Source organism: Marmota monax, unplaced genomic scaffold, assembly GCF_021218885.2.
Source record: "Marmota monax isolate L192 unplaced genomic scaffold, Marmota_monax_Labrador192_F-V1.1 WCK01_AAM20220418_F8-fsc00197, whole genome shotgun sequence".
NCBI lineage: Eukaryota > Metazoa > Chordata > Mammalia > Rodentia > Sciuridae > Marmota > Marmota monax.
The window spans coordinates 962,806-982,036 of NW_026694815.1; the positions used below are offsets into that span (position 1 = coordinate 962,806).

General features: G+C 32.5%; 1 protein-coding gene across 5 annotated transcripts in view; it reads left to right on the plus strand.

The window, feature by feature from the left end:
* The window catches only part of Tusc3 (tumor suppressor candidate 3), a 326,107-nt gene that overhangs the window by 218,706 nt on the left and 88,170 nt on the right, over positions 1-19,231 (plus strand). Inside the window, exons 11-12 of one of the 5 annotated variants that reach the window (XM_046425966.2) lie at positions 1,304-1,366; positions 7,187-7,649. The exons of 3 other annotated variants lie outside the window; for them this stretch is intronic. In XM_046425966.2, coding sequence (XP_046281922.1) covers positions 1,304-1,322 — 19 coding nt within the window. In that variant the 3' untranslated portion in view covers positions 1,323-1,366; positions 7,187-7,649. Of the gene's footprint in view, positions 1-1,303; positions 1,367-7,186; positions 7,650-19,231 lie in introns of those variants that run through there. One more of the 5 variants, XM_046425967.2, reaches the window with a different exon arrangement.

Consider the following 19,231-nt stretch of genomic DNA (forward strand, 5'->3'; position numbering starts at 1 on the left):
TCAAGTTTGTTTAATTTGGTATATTAGTAGCTAAAAGCTCTGGTTCTTCAGTTAGACAAATCTGAGTGTGCATCTTGGATCTTAACTTTAGGACTTCTGAGTTTTGTTTTTCCTCAGCTCTAAAATAGTGTTTTTCTGGTGTTAGAGACAGTTTCACTTGTTAGAGTAGTCTGTTATTTCTCTATCTTTTGCAATATATTTAACTTTCTTGAGCCTCTTTCTTCATCTGTAAACTTCATATAATATTTACCTCAGAATTTTAAGGGGATAAATTTATAGCCACTGAAATACAGTGGGTTCTGAATACAAATTAATTCTGTCATCCACATCTCTCCCTGTACCAGCCATTTTAGCACTAATTATTCATAGCACTTTACCGATTTACATTTTTTATTGTTTTCATATACAACTGCTTCATGTGTTTATTTCTAGAACACTGTAAGACCTTTGGGAAAGATTCCTTGACAAATAAACCTTTTTTATATCTACAAAGTGCTATGCACATAGTAGGTGCTCATCCTATACTTGTTAATTCATTGTTTACTTAAAGATGTTAATTCTTATCAACTTCCAGTAAATGCAAAGTAACTTAAATAGAGTGAAGAGCGCTGGTTTGCCAGATTGCATGACTTCAGGACATGCAATCCATATTGAATGGCACCCCCTAGAGTTGTGAGGTGGTCCACATAACTAAAGGCATGTGTGGAAAGATAGTTATTCCAGAAACCTGACTGAGCTATCTTACAAGTAAAAAAGCAGAATGCACTTTAATTAAACGTACAGTAGACACAGTCTCTCCCCTTATCTTATCATGAACTATAAGTATCTTTATACCTTTGGTTATTTTGCAAGATGATTGATAATAGAAATGAAAGGCATTCTTAAAAATTCTGGGTAAAATACAATAGTGAACGAACAAGCATAGCAAGGCCAAAAATTCTCAGGATGTACAGTGTATAGCAACGTAGTATTCATCTGTATATCTTGTATTTACCTTTCATCTATAGAGAAATCAAATAAAAAATATAGAAATAAATTTGGTGACCACATTTGTTGACCACAACACAATGTATGTCATTGACAAGAATTTTGCCATATTGCCTTTCTCATGCCGAGTCCATAAAAGGTCCAAAGATGTAGATGTGGTTTAGAAAAAGTGGGAGTGCTATAAAGGCACCATCTTGTATCTTATCTAGATAAAGAATACAGTGCTAAATCTTGTGATAATATTGTACAAATGGAAATTGAATCTTAAGGATTATTTTTTCCATATTGTTGTATTTCATTGTGGTGTATTGGAAAGTGATCTGGACTTTGAGTGAGAAGATCTGATTTGGACCATGGCACTTAAAAACTATAATCCCAGGCAAGTCTTTTAATCTTCTCTGAGCCTCAGTTTTCCTCATCTTTTAAATAAAGACCATATTTTATCTCATAAGACAAGTTATAGTAAATTACTGTTTTACAAATGTAAGATAATTGTGAGACTCCTATAATTACAGTCTTATGCTGTTATACTTTGTTGCTACAGGGATAAATCTTCAGTATAAATTTCTACCAGTAGACTTTGACCCCTGGAATTAACCATTTTTGTAAATATTCAAACATATTCCCTCCACCTCAAAATGTACTTCTCTTTGTTATCAATTTTGAGAAGAAATGAAAACCTAGATCAATGAAAATGTGCTTAATTCTGCATAGGAAAAATATAGTCAAATCCCTTTTCCCATTAACAATATAAATAACATATACAAGATTAATAAAGCAAAACAAGTCCTCCACACAGTTAACTTAATTACTCTTTTGTAAAACCAACATTTGATCATTTCAGATATAGATAACTTCTACATTAACTAAGTTTTGTAGAAATTTGAAACCAGTTTGATTCTACACCACGTATCCTAATTCCAGCATAGGAAACAGTCTGAGTTAACATGTACACAGAGGTGCTCTAGGGGACTTTTTCTGTTGGGGAAATTTAGCTCATTTACTCTGGCAGAAACAGCAACATTCTGCATCCCACTGGAAGCAGGGAAGGAATAGGAAGTTCCTGTTATGCAAATGTGTTGTTTTTCATCTATCCCTTGCCCCACATACTAGCTTTATTATCCCCCACCCCACCCAAACTTAGTGTCCATGTTTCTTGTCATTCTTAACTATTAATAGTCATGTAATCAAAACTCCAGTCTGCCCCTCTTCCGGCTGCATGGAGAACTGGCCTTAGCAATAGGCTTGATGGCTATTACCCCGTATTACTTGTAGAAAGGTTTGTTTTCAAAAATCTCTTTTCTTGCTAATAAAGGTTTGAATTTCTGTAGGCCTTTTCAAAAGACCATTTATTTCAGACTTGAAGACTTTTCTGGGTTCAGGAATCTTCTATTATAGAGAAAAGAGCCCTAGGACTTTTGACTAAAGAGATCTGCCTAACAGCTCTAATGTACTGCTCCCTAGCATTCCCATTTAACACTTATAAATGTGAAGATTAAAAAAAAAAATTACAAGTTGGGTTGCACTAATCATAGGCCAGTGAAACAGGAGTGAAAATTCAACCAGTGACCTGTGAAGAAATGAGGCCTTTCTTTCTGCGCTCCCCTTTTTGAATACAAAATCTGAACAGCTGTTCCTTTCACCACCTAAGTAATTTCTGAGACAGAGTGCCTTTATGTAACCACTAGATATCCCTGATTCCTTCCCCCAGTTTGAGACAGAAGGTAAGAGCAGTGTCCAAGAAAATTCTGTGTACTGAAAATTCAACTATTTCCCAATTGGACAGAATGCATTCCTTCAGGAACATTGTGTACATGTTGGTTTTTCAAAACACCAGGAACAGAGTAATTAATTCAAGGAAAAAAAAAGCAAAACATACATTCCTAGTTCAGATATTTCACCAGAAGGGAAAAGGACATGTTTTTATTATATCCTCCAATGACCACCCAGTGACCCAAGAAAAGCCAGAGTTCTCTTCATATGACCTTTCTAACAATTTAGGTGAACAGCCTCCCCCATCCCCTTTAAAACTTTTTACCCTGGATTTTATAACATGACACTCTTATCCCTTCCTTTTTTCTTTTAGGTTGCTTTTCAATCCCAAATGTGTGACAAATCTTGATCTTTCACTTGAGATCTAGATGTGAATACTACATAACAGCTCACCTTGTGTCCAAAATCAATGTCATATCTGCCTCCAAAACTGTTGTATTGCCACTTATTTTTCCTAAGACATTCTCGGTCATATGGGATACAGACCTTGGAATCATTTTGTACTGATTACATACCCTTGTCCTGTATTATGTCATTTGATTTGGTTTTCATCACTTTTCTAGTCCCACTGTTGCCATCTTAATTTACAATTTACAGCTAGCTTCCTAATATATATCTTGATATTTAGTCATTATCCTTGGTATTATCCTAGTATAATTCCAGAGTTATCATTTTAAGATATGTACCAATTACGTAGCTACTTTTTCCAAACCCATTGGTAGCTGATGAGGAAGAATGGTGGCAGGGGGTGGGGGAGGATAAATGTATTACAGACAAGCAAAGTGGGAAGAAAATAAAATTAATCAATCCCCACACCCAGGTTATCAAATAACAGTTTAGCTTGCATATGCTTTAAATCTAGGGAAGGATTCTGTTACACACATCTTGTAAACCACATGTCTTTCATGTATCATGAGCATATTTCAGTGTCACTAACCATTTCCAAAGTATAATTTTACTAGCTATACAATAATATTGGATGATAAAACATGACTTTAAATTTGGGCTCATCTACACTTATAGTACAGTACAGCCTTCAGTGTAACCTATGGTTTAGTTCAGGAATCAGCAACTAATTCTTGCTTTGGTTTGCCCCACATTACTAATAATGGATTTTATAGTTTAAATCATTGACAAAATATTCTGATAGGTGAATAGGTAAAAATTATATGAAATTTAAATTTCAGTGTCTTAATAAATTTTATTTGAAGCACATCCAGATTCACATAGTATTCATGGCTGCTTTTATTCTACACCAATTTGAGTAGTTTTAAAAGGATCAATAGTCCAGAAATTTTAAAATATTTTCTTTCTGGACTTTTACTGAAAGTATACCAACTCCTTGTAACTCCTTGTTTAGCCATACAAAACATAGCACTTAATGAATTTTCATGCTGTGATACCTTTGTGTATTCAGCTTCTTTAGACTAGACTATCCCTTCATTTTACTATTCCATCATTTTACTTATTCCAATGTCAGCTTTGTTTCATTTGTTTTTAAATTCTGTAGCCCTGTGACTCAACAACGCATTAACTAATTTGAGCAGGTTTATCCCCTTTAGATAAAAACATAAGAACCATGTCTTTCAGTCCTTTCATTTTCTGCATACCTTCTGTGTACAATACTCAAGTTCTTTGTTAAATGCTTATTGAAATTGACTGTACAGTCTGGATAAAATTTAATCAAGTTTCCTAGAAAAACTTATTTTGAATTTCAAATAACAAACTTGGTAATGAATTATTAGAACATCATTCCTCAGCAAGTCAGCATTTTTATCTAAATCCTGGATATTTGAGGGAGTCATGAGAGAGCCATTCTTAAAGAGAATTGTTTAAGATCATCTTTTTGTATACAGGTATTCATCTGCAGCCCTCACATACTTTAAGTAAGAAAGTTATGCAGACTGGAAAGGAGATAGTTGAAAACCTTCATGCTGAGGGAAGGGAGCAAGTGAGAATTTGTGCTAGTTCTGCCCTGCTATCAAAGCTCAGTGTGTACAGTTTACTACCCATGCTTCTATTTTATATTGCCATCCCAGTTAAAGTCGCCCATGCATGTTTTCACTCCAGTGTAAGGTGGCCACAGTCATTAATGATTATAGATATGCAGACTTATGTACATTTTAGTATTTGTGAGTTTTTTTAAAGTACAGTGTAAAAGCACTTATACATTTTTGTGATAAACATTAAGAAAAATATCCAAGCATTGTTGGGAGTATAAATCAATAAAAACTGTTATGCTTTTGGATTATACATCAAAATTATTAGACAAGTAACTGTGAAAAGAGAAAAAATTCAGCTAGATAGAAATGAGAGATTAATCCCTTGAGTGATGATATAAGTATAAAACATTCATATTGAGCATTATCTTTGACATTTAATATTTATATATTAAAAATAAAAACATGAAATCCTGAATGATCAATTACCTTAAAAAGTATGAACTCTTATTCGTTAACATTTTAACAAAATTGACACTTTTGTGTTCATGTCTTTACATGTATATATTCAAGATATTGGAAAGATTTTTATACCTCATTTTTATGAAAAGAAACCTACTTAATAGATTTATCCTTTGTTGTAGGACAATAAATAGAATGAGCAGTTGGAGATTGAACATATTTGTCATTTCATAATAAGATATAAACCAGCAATTATTGCAGCAAGTTTTAGAAGTAATCACTGAGCATTTCAGTTTAGAAGAACTAGAATGAGAAAATAGCATAGTAAGGATTTTAATCTATTTTCATATAAAATGTAGTTGTAAAGATCCTTTTACTCTGTAAATATATCAGCATCTAAATATCACATAACTTTGACCTTTCTAGCTCTAAAAATTCAGGCATTATAAAATTATAGAGGGTTATATTATATTTGCTTTTATGCAGGTGTATTTTTAACATTTTATTGGTGGACATTTTTGAAACTTTCAGGTCATTTTTTTTTTTAAGAAAAAAAAAAAAATCAAAAATCCCACAGGTCCTCCATTTCTAGTTCCAGTTTTTCCAACTATGTTTTAAAATACTTTATGGTTTCTTTTTTCATTAGCCATCATTCTTCCATTAACTTTATCTTCAGGGTGAGCTTATAATTGAGGAAAGGAAATGCCAACAAGTTTATCTGTAAGTGACATACCTACTATCTTTTTTGCCATCGGTATTGTGAAAGGTGGCATGAATTAAGCAGCTACCAAAGCTTGGTGTTCTAATGAGGTTTATTGCTGGCATTCTTCATGGAGATGGTTACCCCTTCAGCACTTTAGTTATAACTTATCTTGAAAAATAAAAGTGTCTGATTGCATCCTGATAATCAGCATGATTTGATAATTTCTTAAATACAGGTATACTAATTATTCTTCTTGTGCTGTATAACTTTATAAATAACACTACAATGTAAATTATGTAATTACTAATATTGATGTTACTATTTTTTGTACTTTAAAAATAATAATGTATAAATATATTTTATGCCTTATAATAAAATGCATATTTTAAAATATGTTTAGTTTTAGCACAAGAATCATAAAATACTAGCACTGGAAAGAACTTTGGAAATCATCCAAAACAAGCATACCCTTCACTAATGAGGAAACCGAGGTTCAGAAAGACAATACAATATGCCTAGGATATAATAAATTTAAACAGTTTGAACAGTTTTCCACAGTATGGTTTTCAGCTGCAGTAATCACTAGTTTCTTTTGTGCTTCAATATTTAGTTAACAATTATTTGTGTCTTATTCATTTGTGAAAACTAAAAAAATGTACCACATCTTGGCAGATACAAATATAAAATTTAAACTTAATAAATTATTTAAGATATCTTACAAAGTTAAATTCTTGTTTACAAAATAAAACTTTGCTTAGGGATATTAAAAAATATTTCCACTTTCCTTTTAGTTCTATATGTACCAGCATCTGTTTGTAATATTGTTTTATCAAAATCTATTGACAATTTTAATTACATGTACATTGTTTTTGACTGTCCAATATAATGAAATTGCAAACCACAATAACAAAAGACCAAATGTTTAAATAACTATGGTTTATGTAAGGAATTACAAATAAGAAAAAACAATATTTTCTTTAGGACATTCAAATTCAAATATTTCAGTCCATTTCCTTTATTCCCCTACATTATCATTCTAAATGTTTAACTATTGTTCTATCCAGCCCAATGATGAGAGATGCTTTTATAAACACAATTCAAGTCATCACATCTTTTCTCACCTCTGACCCTATTCTCACTATAAGCCTGACCCCATTACAGAAACTAGTTTCAAAAAATACCCCCATTAGCAAAGTTACAATTAGATGGATTTATATAATCATGACATTTGTTGCTTTTACTTGTACTAATTTAGAATGGATTAAAAAGCATATCATGTTTTTCTTATGTTCAGTACATAATAATTTTCTTTCTTTTTCAGCTTTTTAATTAAATGAAGCCAAGTGGGAGTTGCATAAAGTGAATGTTTACCACGAAGATAAACTGTTCCTGACATTAAAATATTTGTACTTCTTGAGTTCATTTCTTTGTCAATTGTGATAAGCTAGCTTATTCTTGTATACTTTTTTAAAACTGGGTTTTCCTAGTAAATTTAATTTATAGAAATAGATGGTAGCATTTAGGAATCTACAAGAGAAACAGTGTTTTTCAAGCATATTCAGTGTATGCCACAGGATTGAAATAAGTGACAATGTAACTAAACTGTTTTAGAACTGTTCACTCATTTGTAAGGGAAACCACAATGTTAGTTAAGGAAACCTATGGAATGTATGTTAAAGAATTATTAGTGTTGTACAGGGATAAAGCATATGCATGAAAACATGTCATGTATGGAAAATTATACTACTGCAGTTTCAGTTATAAAGGACGTGCACTGTTGCAAATAGTGTTTTGTTCTTATTAATCATAACTAATTCAAAGTGTGTAGGATGAATGATACCAGCAATTTGGATAACTAGCCTAGGAAAAAGTTTCTTCATGGATTCTCAATCTAAAGCAAATATGCACTAAATCAACATGTCTCAAAGCCATCACACAATGGAAGCAAAATCAAACTACAAATTAATATTTATTCATCTTTACAAGGATCATCCAGGAATCCAAATTTATAAGAGCAAACCTAACCCAATATGGCCATTTTCCTTTTGTTTTATGGAAGCAACTTTCATCAAAGCCCCATGCCCTAAATCCTTATGAAAGGTTAGTTTTCCTGGGATGAGTGAATAACACAATGAAGCTTTTTTGAAAACCAAACACAGGAATGTAATATTGTGTTTGTATCCTGGTTTAGTTTATAAAGCACATTCACATACATTATATCTGTTCTTCACAACAACCTTGAAATTTAGACAGGAAATGTAAATTTTGTCAGAGTTACAGGAATAATGGAAGCAGAAAGCCAAAAATAAAATGTTGAACTCATAACTAGCATTTCCAAACTCTCAAACCTCTACTTTTTACTCTGTAGTGCAACTCAAAGATAGATATAGGAAAATAATTCTTTATTCAGTAAGTCAAAACTTATCTAATTTTCATTAAGAGCTGAATAATTAACCACAGAGCATTTTGTCTATTGGGAGTTCTAGCTATATACTCTCAGACGGGAATTGGGTATGTTCCACTGAGTTTACTTCTTTGGTACCTGTGAATTTCAGTGAAGAATGGGGGATATAAAAATCTACTGATGCATGTTCATCAAGCTATATCCCAGGGCAATATGTGTGCTAGCAGGATGAAAGGTATCTTTTCAAAACATAATATTCAGTGAAAATAATTCAGAACTATATTAACCTTATCATATATTCCCCAAGTTTATTATTAAAAACACTAATTTCCCTAGTTCCTAGTCATGGATTAATAATAAATTCATGGAAATTATGGAAATGGTACTTATGGAAAAGTATATATGAGAATAATTATTTGTTTCAAGCTTATCCCTAGGTAGTAACTGACTTGTAATTCTTAACTGCTTATAATTTTAAGCCACTTAATATTTTTATGGTCCTAGAAGTTCACTTGGGACTTCAGACAATACAAAGAATTTGAGACCAAATTTTTTACTTTAGTTGGTCCCCTTAAATCTCAAAATGATCTTCTAGTTAGTATGCATTTGATTAAATGATGATGTTGACAAAGCACATTAATTTCTCTACAAAGCTTTTTTTGTTTTAAATCATGACCAATCAGATCATTCTCAGACAGACCCTATGACCAAGGTAATAAATACTTCCTAATCCCATGTAAGTTTTCCACCTTCTATTTTATAATTGCTTCTGAACATTAGAAGTAATTTCATCAATAAAAAATTCTTTCTAAAGTGCATAGTTTAGCTTCACTATAGATAGTTGTTGCATTCGTGATATTACTCTAGAGGGAAATAATCTGTCTCAACAAATCATTTCTAGTAAGTGCTGTAAGCAAAACTGCCAAAAGTGACTCAATATATAGTGTGCTTACAGAATGCAGTTATGTGCAAAATCACATACCTAATGTGTTCATTACCTTTGCTGGACAATTAGAATTGGTTTGTATCTGGTATGTTACATCCTGTAGTATCACTTCACAGGCAGATTCATTGTATTAAACTCATAAAATTGATTGTATATTTATCCAACTCCAGTTAGAATTTAAAAAAAAAACAAAAAACACTTTTCTGCCTGAAGAAAAAAATCCTAGTACAAAATTTCATCCAAAGGAGTTTCATTTAATAACAACATATGATGAATAACTTGTTGCATTTTGTTTGGCATACAGTTCTTTGCATTAGATATTCACATGAGTAAGCCCAATAGTGTTTATCGCTTACCATAATTTTCTTTTATGCATAAAGAATATTCCTTGTCAATTACAATTCAGTGGGCATGGCAGTTGGGGAAATTAGATCTTGCTTTAACCACACAGCTTGACAAGTGTTCCTTTTCTATTACAAGAACCTCCCTAAGGGTACTTAAAGAGTAGTTATTCTTAATTATTTTTTAAAAAATAACATCATTCCTTATTATTTTTTAGTTATAGGTGGACACACAATATATATATATATATATATATATTTTTTTTTTAACATGGTGCTGAGGCTCAAACCCAGTGCCTCACGCGTGCTAGGCGAGCACTCCACCACTGAGCCACAACCCCAGCCCGTGACATTATTTTTATATCAGTGACATTAACATATGGTGTTTTAGGAAGCTCTATAATGGGCAAACACATCATCTAAAGAATTAGGGACAAAATATTTGAAAGGATTTTAGGAGCCTTAATGTACTGCAGAGTTCACATAGCTTATAAAGTTTTAAATATTGAAACATGGTTAATTTTCATACACCAGGAAAAGTTGTACTGCATCAGATTAATCATGTAACTAGTGATTTTTTCTGATAGTAGGGAAAAGGGTGAGTGTTATTGCTAGTCATACTTAAAAATGGAGTAAGTATGCCTCCAAAAGTTACAAATTTCTCATAATTCATAAAGATCTGTTATTAGTTTTTCCATATTCCTTACATATATTTATATATTGAGAATACACACATTTATATCATATGTATAAACATTTATATTATATGACGAGAATCTAAGTAGTTACATAGTGTTTTTAAAAAACATGGGAGGAATAGATGAATTCTAGATGGGGCAGAGGGGTGGGAGGCAAAGGGAGGGGGCAGGAGATTAGCAAGGATGGTGGAATTTGATAGACATCATTATCGAAAGTACATGTCTGAAGACACGAATTGTTGTCAACATACTTTATGTACAACTAGAGATATGGAAAATTGTGCTGTATAAGTGTAAGAAGAATTGTAATGCATTCCACTGTCATTTAAAAAAAATTTTAAAGCATTTCACCTTCAGAGTGTAATAGGAAAATCATGTCACAATCACTTAGATGTGAGTATATTTCCATTAAAAATTAAGCATATCAGTAAAAATTACATTGTCAGGAAGGGACACACTCCTCCATGGAAACACTGGCCAAAAAAACTATCAATTTTGTTACAAGTCTGTAAAATAGAGGTTTATAGCATTCAAGCAAATGTTTAAATCAAGTTTTAAGGTAACTGAGAGCCAGTAGTTTACCTTAATGGCTTTTATCTTACCCTACCTCCTTTTTTTTCCTCCCCAGTCAGTCCCTTCTTTCAACATGGTGGCCAGCATTTCTGGTGTAGGTTTCTGTTTCTGAAGGAAGCAGAATTGGTCTTGTTCCCAAGACATAGATGATACAAGGGCAAGTTGCTAGACTAACAAATGAGTCTGCGGCTAGACTAAAACAATTCTGCAAGGGAAAAAAAGTGGGGGGGGCTGTAGTGAGAAAGATTTCATTAAAGTATTGATAGGTAAATGAATAAACCACTGTTGCTTGGGGCAAAAGATTGTGTTGGGACAAACAATAGACAGTTGAAAGGCTGGGAGGAAAAGCTACAGAATGAAATACTTTGGAGAATAATATCTCTCAATGTTCCCACATATACCAGGGACTCTAGAGCACCATATAGATTGCCAGGACAGGGTGTTTTTCTAAGGCAAAACCCTGAGAAGATGCTGAACTTTGACTTCTTGCTGCTCTTGACAACTTGCCCAAGCAGGAGGTGAAGTCTAAATCAGCACTGCTGGGTACATATTGAAGGAATGCACTATACAGTCATTCTGCAAAGATGGGGAGAATATTTTTTTTTTTTGCACACATTTTAAGGAAAGCTGTCAAATGTGAAACCACTAGACAACTACTAAGCTAATGAAGTAGAAACCCCATTGACCACACATAAAAAATCGTTTTTACAAAAATAGTTTTAAGTCAGCAGGCTGGGGCTGTAGCTCATTGGTAAAGCACTTGCCTCGCTTGCCTGAGGCACTGGGTTCAATCCTCAGCACCACATAAAAATATATTCTGTGTTCATCTACAACTAAATATATATTTTTTAAATAAAATTTTAAAAATATAAAAGTCACTAAGCAAATAGTTCCAGTCCACAACATGCAACAGAGACAAAACTTGAGAGGAGATTCCAATTCACAGGTGCCATAATAATAATATCCAGTTTATTAAAAACAATGCATAAGGTATATACACAAAGAGACAAAGTATAGCTCATTCATATATAAAAAATTAACAGAAATCCTGTGAAGTATTATATTGAACTTACTAGACAAGGTCTTTAGTATACAAAGTTAAAGGAAACTATGAACTTGCTAAAGCAAGTAGGGAGAATGATCAAATTGAAATATACCAATAAAATTATAAAAAGGTGTCAAGTAGAAATTATAATGTTGATGATTACAATAATTAGTAGCATATTAACAACCAAAATAGTAGAAGTAACCATAATAAAAATAGAAAAAGTTACTACAAAAGGTTCAGCAGAACAGATGGAGAAAAGAACTTGAAGCTAGGTTAGTTAAAGTGATACAGTCTAATATAATTAGAAAAAGTGAACAGTAAGTAAAAGACGGGTCCATCAGACCAAACATACCAATATACATATTGCATGAGTTCCAGAAGGAGAAAAAATATTTGAAGAAACCTGAAAAATATACCAAATTTGAAGAAAGACACAAATTCCTATTATTAGCGAGCTCAAGAAATTCTTACTAATAGAAATTCAAGGAGACCCAGTGTTGAAGCACATTTTAAGTCAAACATATACAAAGAATTTTGAAAGCAGGAAAAGTAATTCAATATGCAAAGATTGCTTAATAAGATTAACATCCAATTGCTTTTTACATACAATCAAGGAAGAAGGCATTTTAAAGTGCTGAAGGAAATTGTCCACAGAATTCTTTATCTGGCAAAGTAGCCTTCAAAAGAAGTGATAAATTAATACTTCCCTGATAAGGAATCCGTTGTTTATAGGTCTGTGCTATGAAACACAAAGGGAGTACTTCAATCTATAGTAGAATGCAGTAAAAGCCTCGGAGGAAAAAAAAAAAAAACATTGGTAAAGAAATAATTAAAGATGAAACATTTTAAAAACATGTATAATATAATTATAAATCTATGTTAAAAGATAATATGTTCATGTAATTTGTAACAACAAAAGAATGTATGTGATTGTATAGGAAACTAAATTGACATAATTTGTGTATTAAATTCATGCAGAAGAGGAAATAAGGGAATTAAATTGTATGTTAAATAACTAAAAGCAGTAATTGAATAATTGAGGAACACCAAAGATATTTAACATATAGAAGACAATTTGCAGAATAGCAGAAGTATTTTCCTATCAGTAATCACTCTAAATGTAATTGCATTTAAAGCCTCAATAAAAAGCAAAGATTGGCACAATGGATTTTTAAAATAGGGCCAACCTTCCTGCTGATTGTTAGAGATTGCCTTTAGATCCAGGCATGAATAGGTTGAAAGTGAAGGGACAGAAAAAGATATTCCATGTAAATAACCACCAAAGGAAGATAAGCAAATAGAAGCCAATGCAGTGTACAAGCCAATAAGCTCAAGCAACATACATAACATTCCTCTAAAAAGAGCAGAATATGTATTTTTCAAAGTTCACATGAAATATTCTTCAGTATAGACCAAAGTTGAGACAATTCTCCAGTTTAAAAAAATTGAAATCATACAAATTATCTTCTCCAAACCACAAGGGAATGAAACTACAAATGAAAGCTGGAAAACTATGGATTAGCCAAAACATGTTGAACATAGAAGAAATAAGGGAAATTAGCAAATACTTTGAGACAAGTGAAAACAAAAATGTTACATATGAAAACTTTTGAGATCTAATGCAAACAATGCTCAAAGAGTTATTTGTAACTGCAAATGTTCAGATTTAAAACAGTTGCAGATTAGCATCCTAAATTTTTCTAATTTTTATGAATATACACTAAACTGAGACCAAAACGAGCAGATGGGTAGAAATAATCAAAAGTAGAGTAGAGCACTTATGCAGAACCTGCATCCAACATTCAGAGTGAAAGGTGTAAAGATCTTCATCCAAAAATTTGGATTAGGATGCACAGTTGTACTACTTCCGTTCAGCATTGTGCTGCATGATTTAGATGAAGGAAAATATGAATTAGAAAGGAAGACAAAATTACGTCTATTCACAGATCACATGATCTTTATATACATAAATCCTAAAGAGTCTTTTGAACAAATTTGCAGAATGCAAAATTAACATGTAAAAATTGATTGTTTTATATACTAATGTTTTATAATCTGAAAATGATGTTAATAAATCAGTTCCTTTAATAGTAGAATCTAAATAGATAAAATAATTTGAGATTAGCAGAGGAACAAAAAAAATTGTGAAAGAAATAAGACCTAAACAAATGAAAAGACATCCTGTACTCATACATTGAGATATTGTTAAGAGGGTAATCTCCTCTAAGTGGTCTATATATTCAATTACCTATTAAAATCCAATGGTTCTTTAAAGGGGGAAGGAGAACTAGTTCTAAGGTTCATATGAAGAACATGCATCCCTAAATAATCACTGCAATATTGAAAAAGAGCATAGTTGGAAGACTCAGATTTGTGACTTCAAAACTTATTATAATCCTTCATTGATAAGAACATTGGTACTGACAAAATACCAAACAGATACTAGCATAGTGACAAACTTACAGATGAATGGAATAAAATTGAGGATCCTAAAAACACCTATAATCTCATCTGTTGCTTTCCAACATGGGTGCCATTCAATGGGGACATAACTGTCTTCAACAAGTGGTACTGGTACAACTGAATTTTCACTTGGAAAGAATGAAGTGGGTCTCTTCCTCTTGTCATATATGTGCTAACCTATAAAACTCTTAGAAGGAAAGGTAGCTGTCAATCTTTATGACCTTGGATCTGACAGTGGTTTCTTAGATGTTACACCAGAAGAACAAGCAACAAAATAGATATATTGGACTTGTTGAAATTAAAAAAAAAAAATTGTGCAAATGATACTACATTGAAAGTGAAAAGACAACTTGCAGAAATAGAGAATATTTGCAAGTCACTTGTCTGATGAAGACCTAGTACCTAGAATATATAAAAAATTGTAACTTAGAAGTCATTCATGAAAAGACAGAATTCCAATTTAAAAATGTAGTGTGGGTCAAATTATGTCTCCCCAAACAAAGATATGGTAAATCCTAACACCAGTACTTCAGAATGTGACATTGTTGATACAGGTGTAATCAGTTACAATGAGGTTCATCACCACTAAAAAAGTAGATTTACAGGTGTATGTAGTGTCCATAGTGGTGAAAAATCCAACATGTAATTATTTTAAACAAAAGAGGCATTGCTCCTGAATTTGGTTTTCTATTTTACTGTGCTTTTGTATAGATTAGTGTGAGATAAAAATGGGCAGAAAACAATACAATCAAGTTCGATAAAGGAGAATTAAATGATGAGGATAAGATTAATAGTTTTCTATTCTTAAATTCCAAATGAATAGTTTCTATATGATGCAACCCTTTTTGCTGATCACTATGGAAAAGGGGAGTAAGCCAGAAGAATGTCTTAACTGCTATTGTTCATAATCATCTGAAGATATAAAATCAAAATTCAACTTAATGTTAAAGCCTTAAAAAAAAAAAAGATTCCCAGTATTTCCGTTTCATCAGTAATCATGTAACTATACTTTTGTTCTGATCCCTCATATAACTACACTTTTGTGTTCCCTAAAGGCATTTCTACCTTTGATGTATATGTTAGTTTCCTTTATGAAAGGGTAAGTATACTAGGCAAAAATAAATAAAAGTGGGCACATGGCTTACCATTCCTCTGGGAGAGGAGACTGTTGCTTGATACCTCTGGAATACTATTTTTTAAACATCTTTGCAGTACTATTTTTAAATTTTGGTGCTATGGTATTTAAAATGCACGATTTAAATTTCTCCTCATGAATACTTATTCATATTTGTAAGTTTTGATACAGCTAGCTTTAAAATCTTCATCTTATTGTGTAGTTTTTAAAGCCTGGCATTACTTTGCCATATGTTCAAATCAACTAACTTGGGGGGGGGGGGTTACTGTAATATTTTTGCTTCATCTCTAGTCTGTAATTGACAATAAGCTATATTCTCACTTTAAAAAAGTACTTTTATCATCAACCATCCTACATTCCACAATTACAAAATACAGTATCCAAAAAGGGCTTTAAAGTGGGTAATTTTAAATATCTTCCAAAAATTCGTGTGTGTGTGTGTGTGTGTGTGTGTGTGTGTGAGAGAGAGAGGAGAGAGAGCGCAAGAGCAAATTTTAGTTCACCGTCATTGAAAAACATCACTTACCTTCTGTGTGTTGCTTTTTCTGCCTTTATCAAAATAAAGTGGTGGTACTATGCTAATACAGGCAGGTATGCAACCCAGAATACACTTTACATGTTTCTTTGTATATCCTGCCACCTCACCACCACCACCACCAAATTGGATTCTCACAAGGTTCTTTTCCAGCTAGAGTTTTCTTTTGAAGAGTAGAAGACAAAGAGAGAGGACTTTTTACTGACTTAATTTTAAACTGTGGAATAGGGTTACTAAAGGACAAGTCAACTGCTGCTTAAAGTCTCCATCTTCTAAGATATCAAGAATAACACTCCAAAGGAAATACACCAATGCTCCAGAAATTCGAGGTATAATGATTACCTTTACCCCTTTGGGGGGAGGAGTGGGGTAGAGGTTGAATTGGGAGGTGTTCCCAAGCTATTCCCAAAAATGAAGAAGGAAAAAAGGCATAATTTGCCTCAGTGGTTTTTCTGTACTACACATTTCCCTAACTTCAGTCATTGTTACTCATAAAGGGAGACTTTTGCCATATATTGGTGCTATTGCACAAAACTTACTAGGTAAAAGGCACCTCCTTATATGCTGCTTAAACATAAAACCTGAACATGTTATTCATGTTTGTACTATGCTAGATGTTATCAGGTAAAAGAGAAAAACAGTCCCTGTGTTCAAGCAGATAGAAAGTACACAAACAATAGTATTTCCTCTAGTTTTGTAAACTTTTTGCAGGTGAATCATCATTTGATCCCTACAAATATGATAATCCAAGTGTTCAAGTGTAACTAAACTTTATAGATGTCTAAAGCTCAGAAAAGTAATGAGAAATGCCTAAAACTTAAAGGATTGTGATAATTCCTGAATCATTTTAAAGTTTTATCTTAGAATATCACATAAACTCATTTAATAGTATAAATTCATGAAAGTTCTTAACTAAGACCATTAATGAATGTTTTCTTAGTCTCTTGAATGACATAGGAGAACTTCAGTTTAGATGGACCAGATTAAATATACATGAAGAATCTATGCCTGTACCTTTGAAAAAAATTCCTGAAAAACATCTTTTTACTCTCCTTGCCACCCCAACACCCACCTCTCTGTGTGTGCCCTTCCATTAGACACTCAGAGGCCTTGCTATGAGGCAGTTAAACTGGCTACCACCAACCATACTTTCATCTAATTAGAAACCATTTAAGTTAATTGCTTGAAAAGAAGAGGAAGAATAAAAGTATGCCATATTCCTAGCATTAGATGAAACTGTATCAGAAACTAATCTTATTTTTAATTCTATACTTTGAAAAGGATAATTCAACTTTTAAAAAGGTAGAAAAGTCATGTTTTAAAGGTCTGGATTTAACAATCCAAATCACTAGAGAGAAATCAACATCCACTTCATATTAAAACTCTTACTGAACTTGGCAGAAAGGAACTTCCTAAGCATGATGAAGGGCAACCATAGAAATCCTACATCAAATGTCATACTAAATAGGGTAAGCCTTAATGCTTTCCTGAAAGATCAGAAACAAGAATGATCTTATTTTAGTCAACAGTATACTGAGGTTCTAGCCAGTGCAGTTTGAGAATAAAAGGTGTCTCATATGAAAAGACTGAAGTAAAACTATTTCTATTCACAGATAATAGAATAATAGAATTCTGATATAATCAACAAAAAAATTACTATGACTAGGTAAGTTTAGCAAGTTTGCAGGATATCAATACACAAAAATCAATTGTACTCCTGTTTATTAGCAATTAAAAAAATTAAAAGTTGAGATTAAAAGACCATTTATACTATTAATGAAAACAGTTGAAATACTTAGGAATAAGTGTAATGAAAGAAGTAATAAGTTCTATATACAAAATAACAAACTTAAAAAGGACAAGGGATTAATTGATTTTGTAACAATATAAAATGGGGCTGGGTGCAATAATGCATCCTTGTAATCTTGGCTGAGGCCTGAGGGTTAAAAGCCTGGGTAACTGTCTCAGAATTAAAAAAAAAAAAAAGATGAAAAGGGTTTGCAGTAAGGCTCAGTAGTGAAGCGCCCCTGGGTTCAATGCCCCATACCAACACAAAAAACCACCACCTACAGAAACTCCAGTAGTCAAAACTGACATGTGTTTAAGGATAGATATATAGAGCATTGGAACAGAGTAGATGATTGGTCCCATCAGTATAGGCAACAGATTTTGGACAAAAGTATAAAGGCACTGAGGTGGATTGAAGATCCTCTCAGTGAATGTTGCTGGAACAAATGGACATTCATGTGCATAAAAATTAACTTGGAGCCACAACTCACATCATGTGAAAAATTTAACTTAAAAATGAATAACAAATGTGAAATTTTTACAAATCTCTTAGAAGAAAACCAAAAAAGTCTAATTTTGAGTCAGCAACAATTTCTTAAATATAACACTAAAAGATATTAGCCTTAAAAAACAAATTGATAAGTTCTTTTTAAAAATTTAAAATATCTATTCTCAAAAGGATGCAGTTAAAGAAAAAAACCTCTGGCTGGGAGGGAATCTTTGAAGCATATATTTTATGAAAGGATGAGTATCAAAAGTACATAAATCTGAAAACTTGATAGAAATAAAATCAACTCAATTTAAAAATAAAGATTTGAATAGATGCTTTGCCAAAGGAGACATTATAATAATGATTACATGAAAAGATATCACTAGGGAAATGCCCAAGATAGGATTACACACTTGTTGAAATGGCTAAAATAAGAAAGACTGGGCTGGGGATGTGGCTGAAGCGGTAGCACGCTCGCCTGGCATGCGTGCGGCCCGGGTTCGATCCTCAGCACCACATACAAAGATGTTGTGTCCACCTAAAACTAAAAAAATAAATATTAAAATTCTCTCTCTCTCTCTCTCTCTCTCTCTCTCTCTCTCTCAAAGAGAGAAAGACTGCCTCTACCTATTATTGGTGACAATATGGGGGAATTGATGTACTCATTCTCTTCTGGTGGGCATGGTATTAAGTCACTTAAGTTTGGATAGGTCTGCCATATGCTCCTGCCCTTCCAGTCCTAGGTATTTACACACAAGACATGAAAGTGTATGTGTATATAAACAAACATTACTACTAGTTTTATCCATAATAGCAAAACTGCAAACAGTTCCAATCTCATCATCAGGTAAATGGTTAAAGAAATTGTGGATTCACTATACATTGAAATGCTACTAAATTCTCTATACATTGAAATGCTGCTAAGCAGTATGTATATGCAAAACA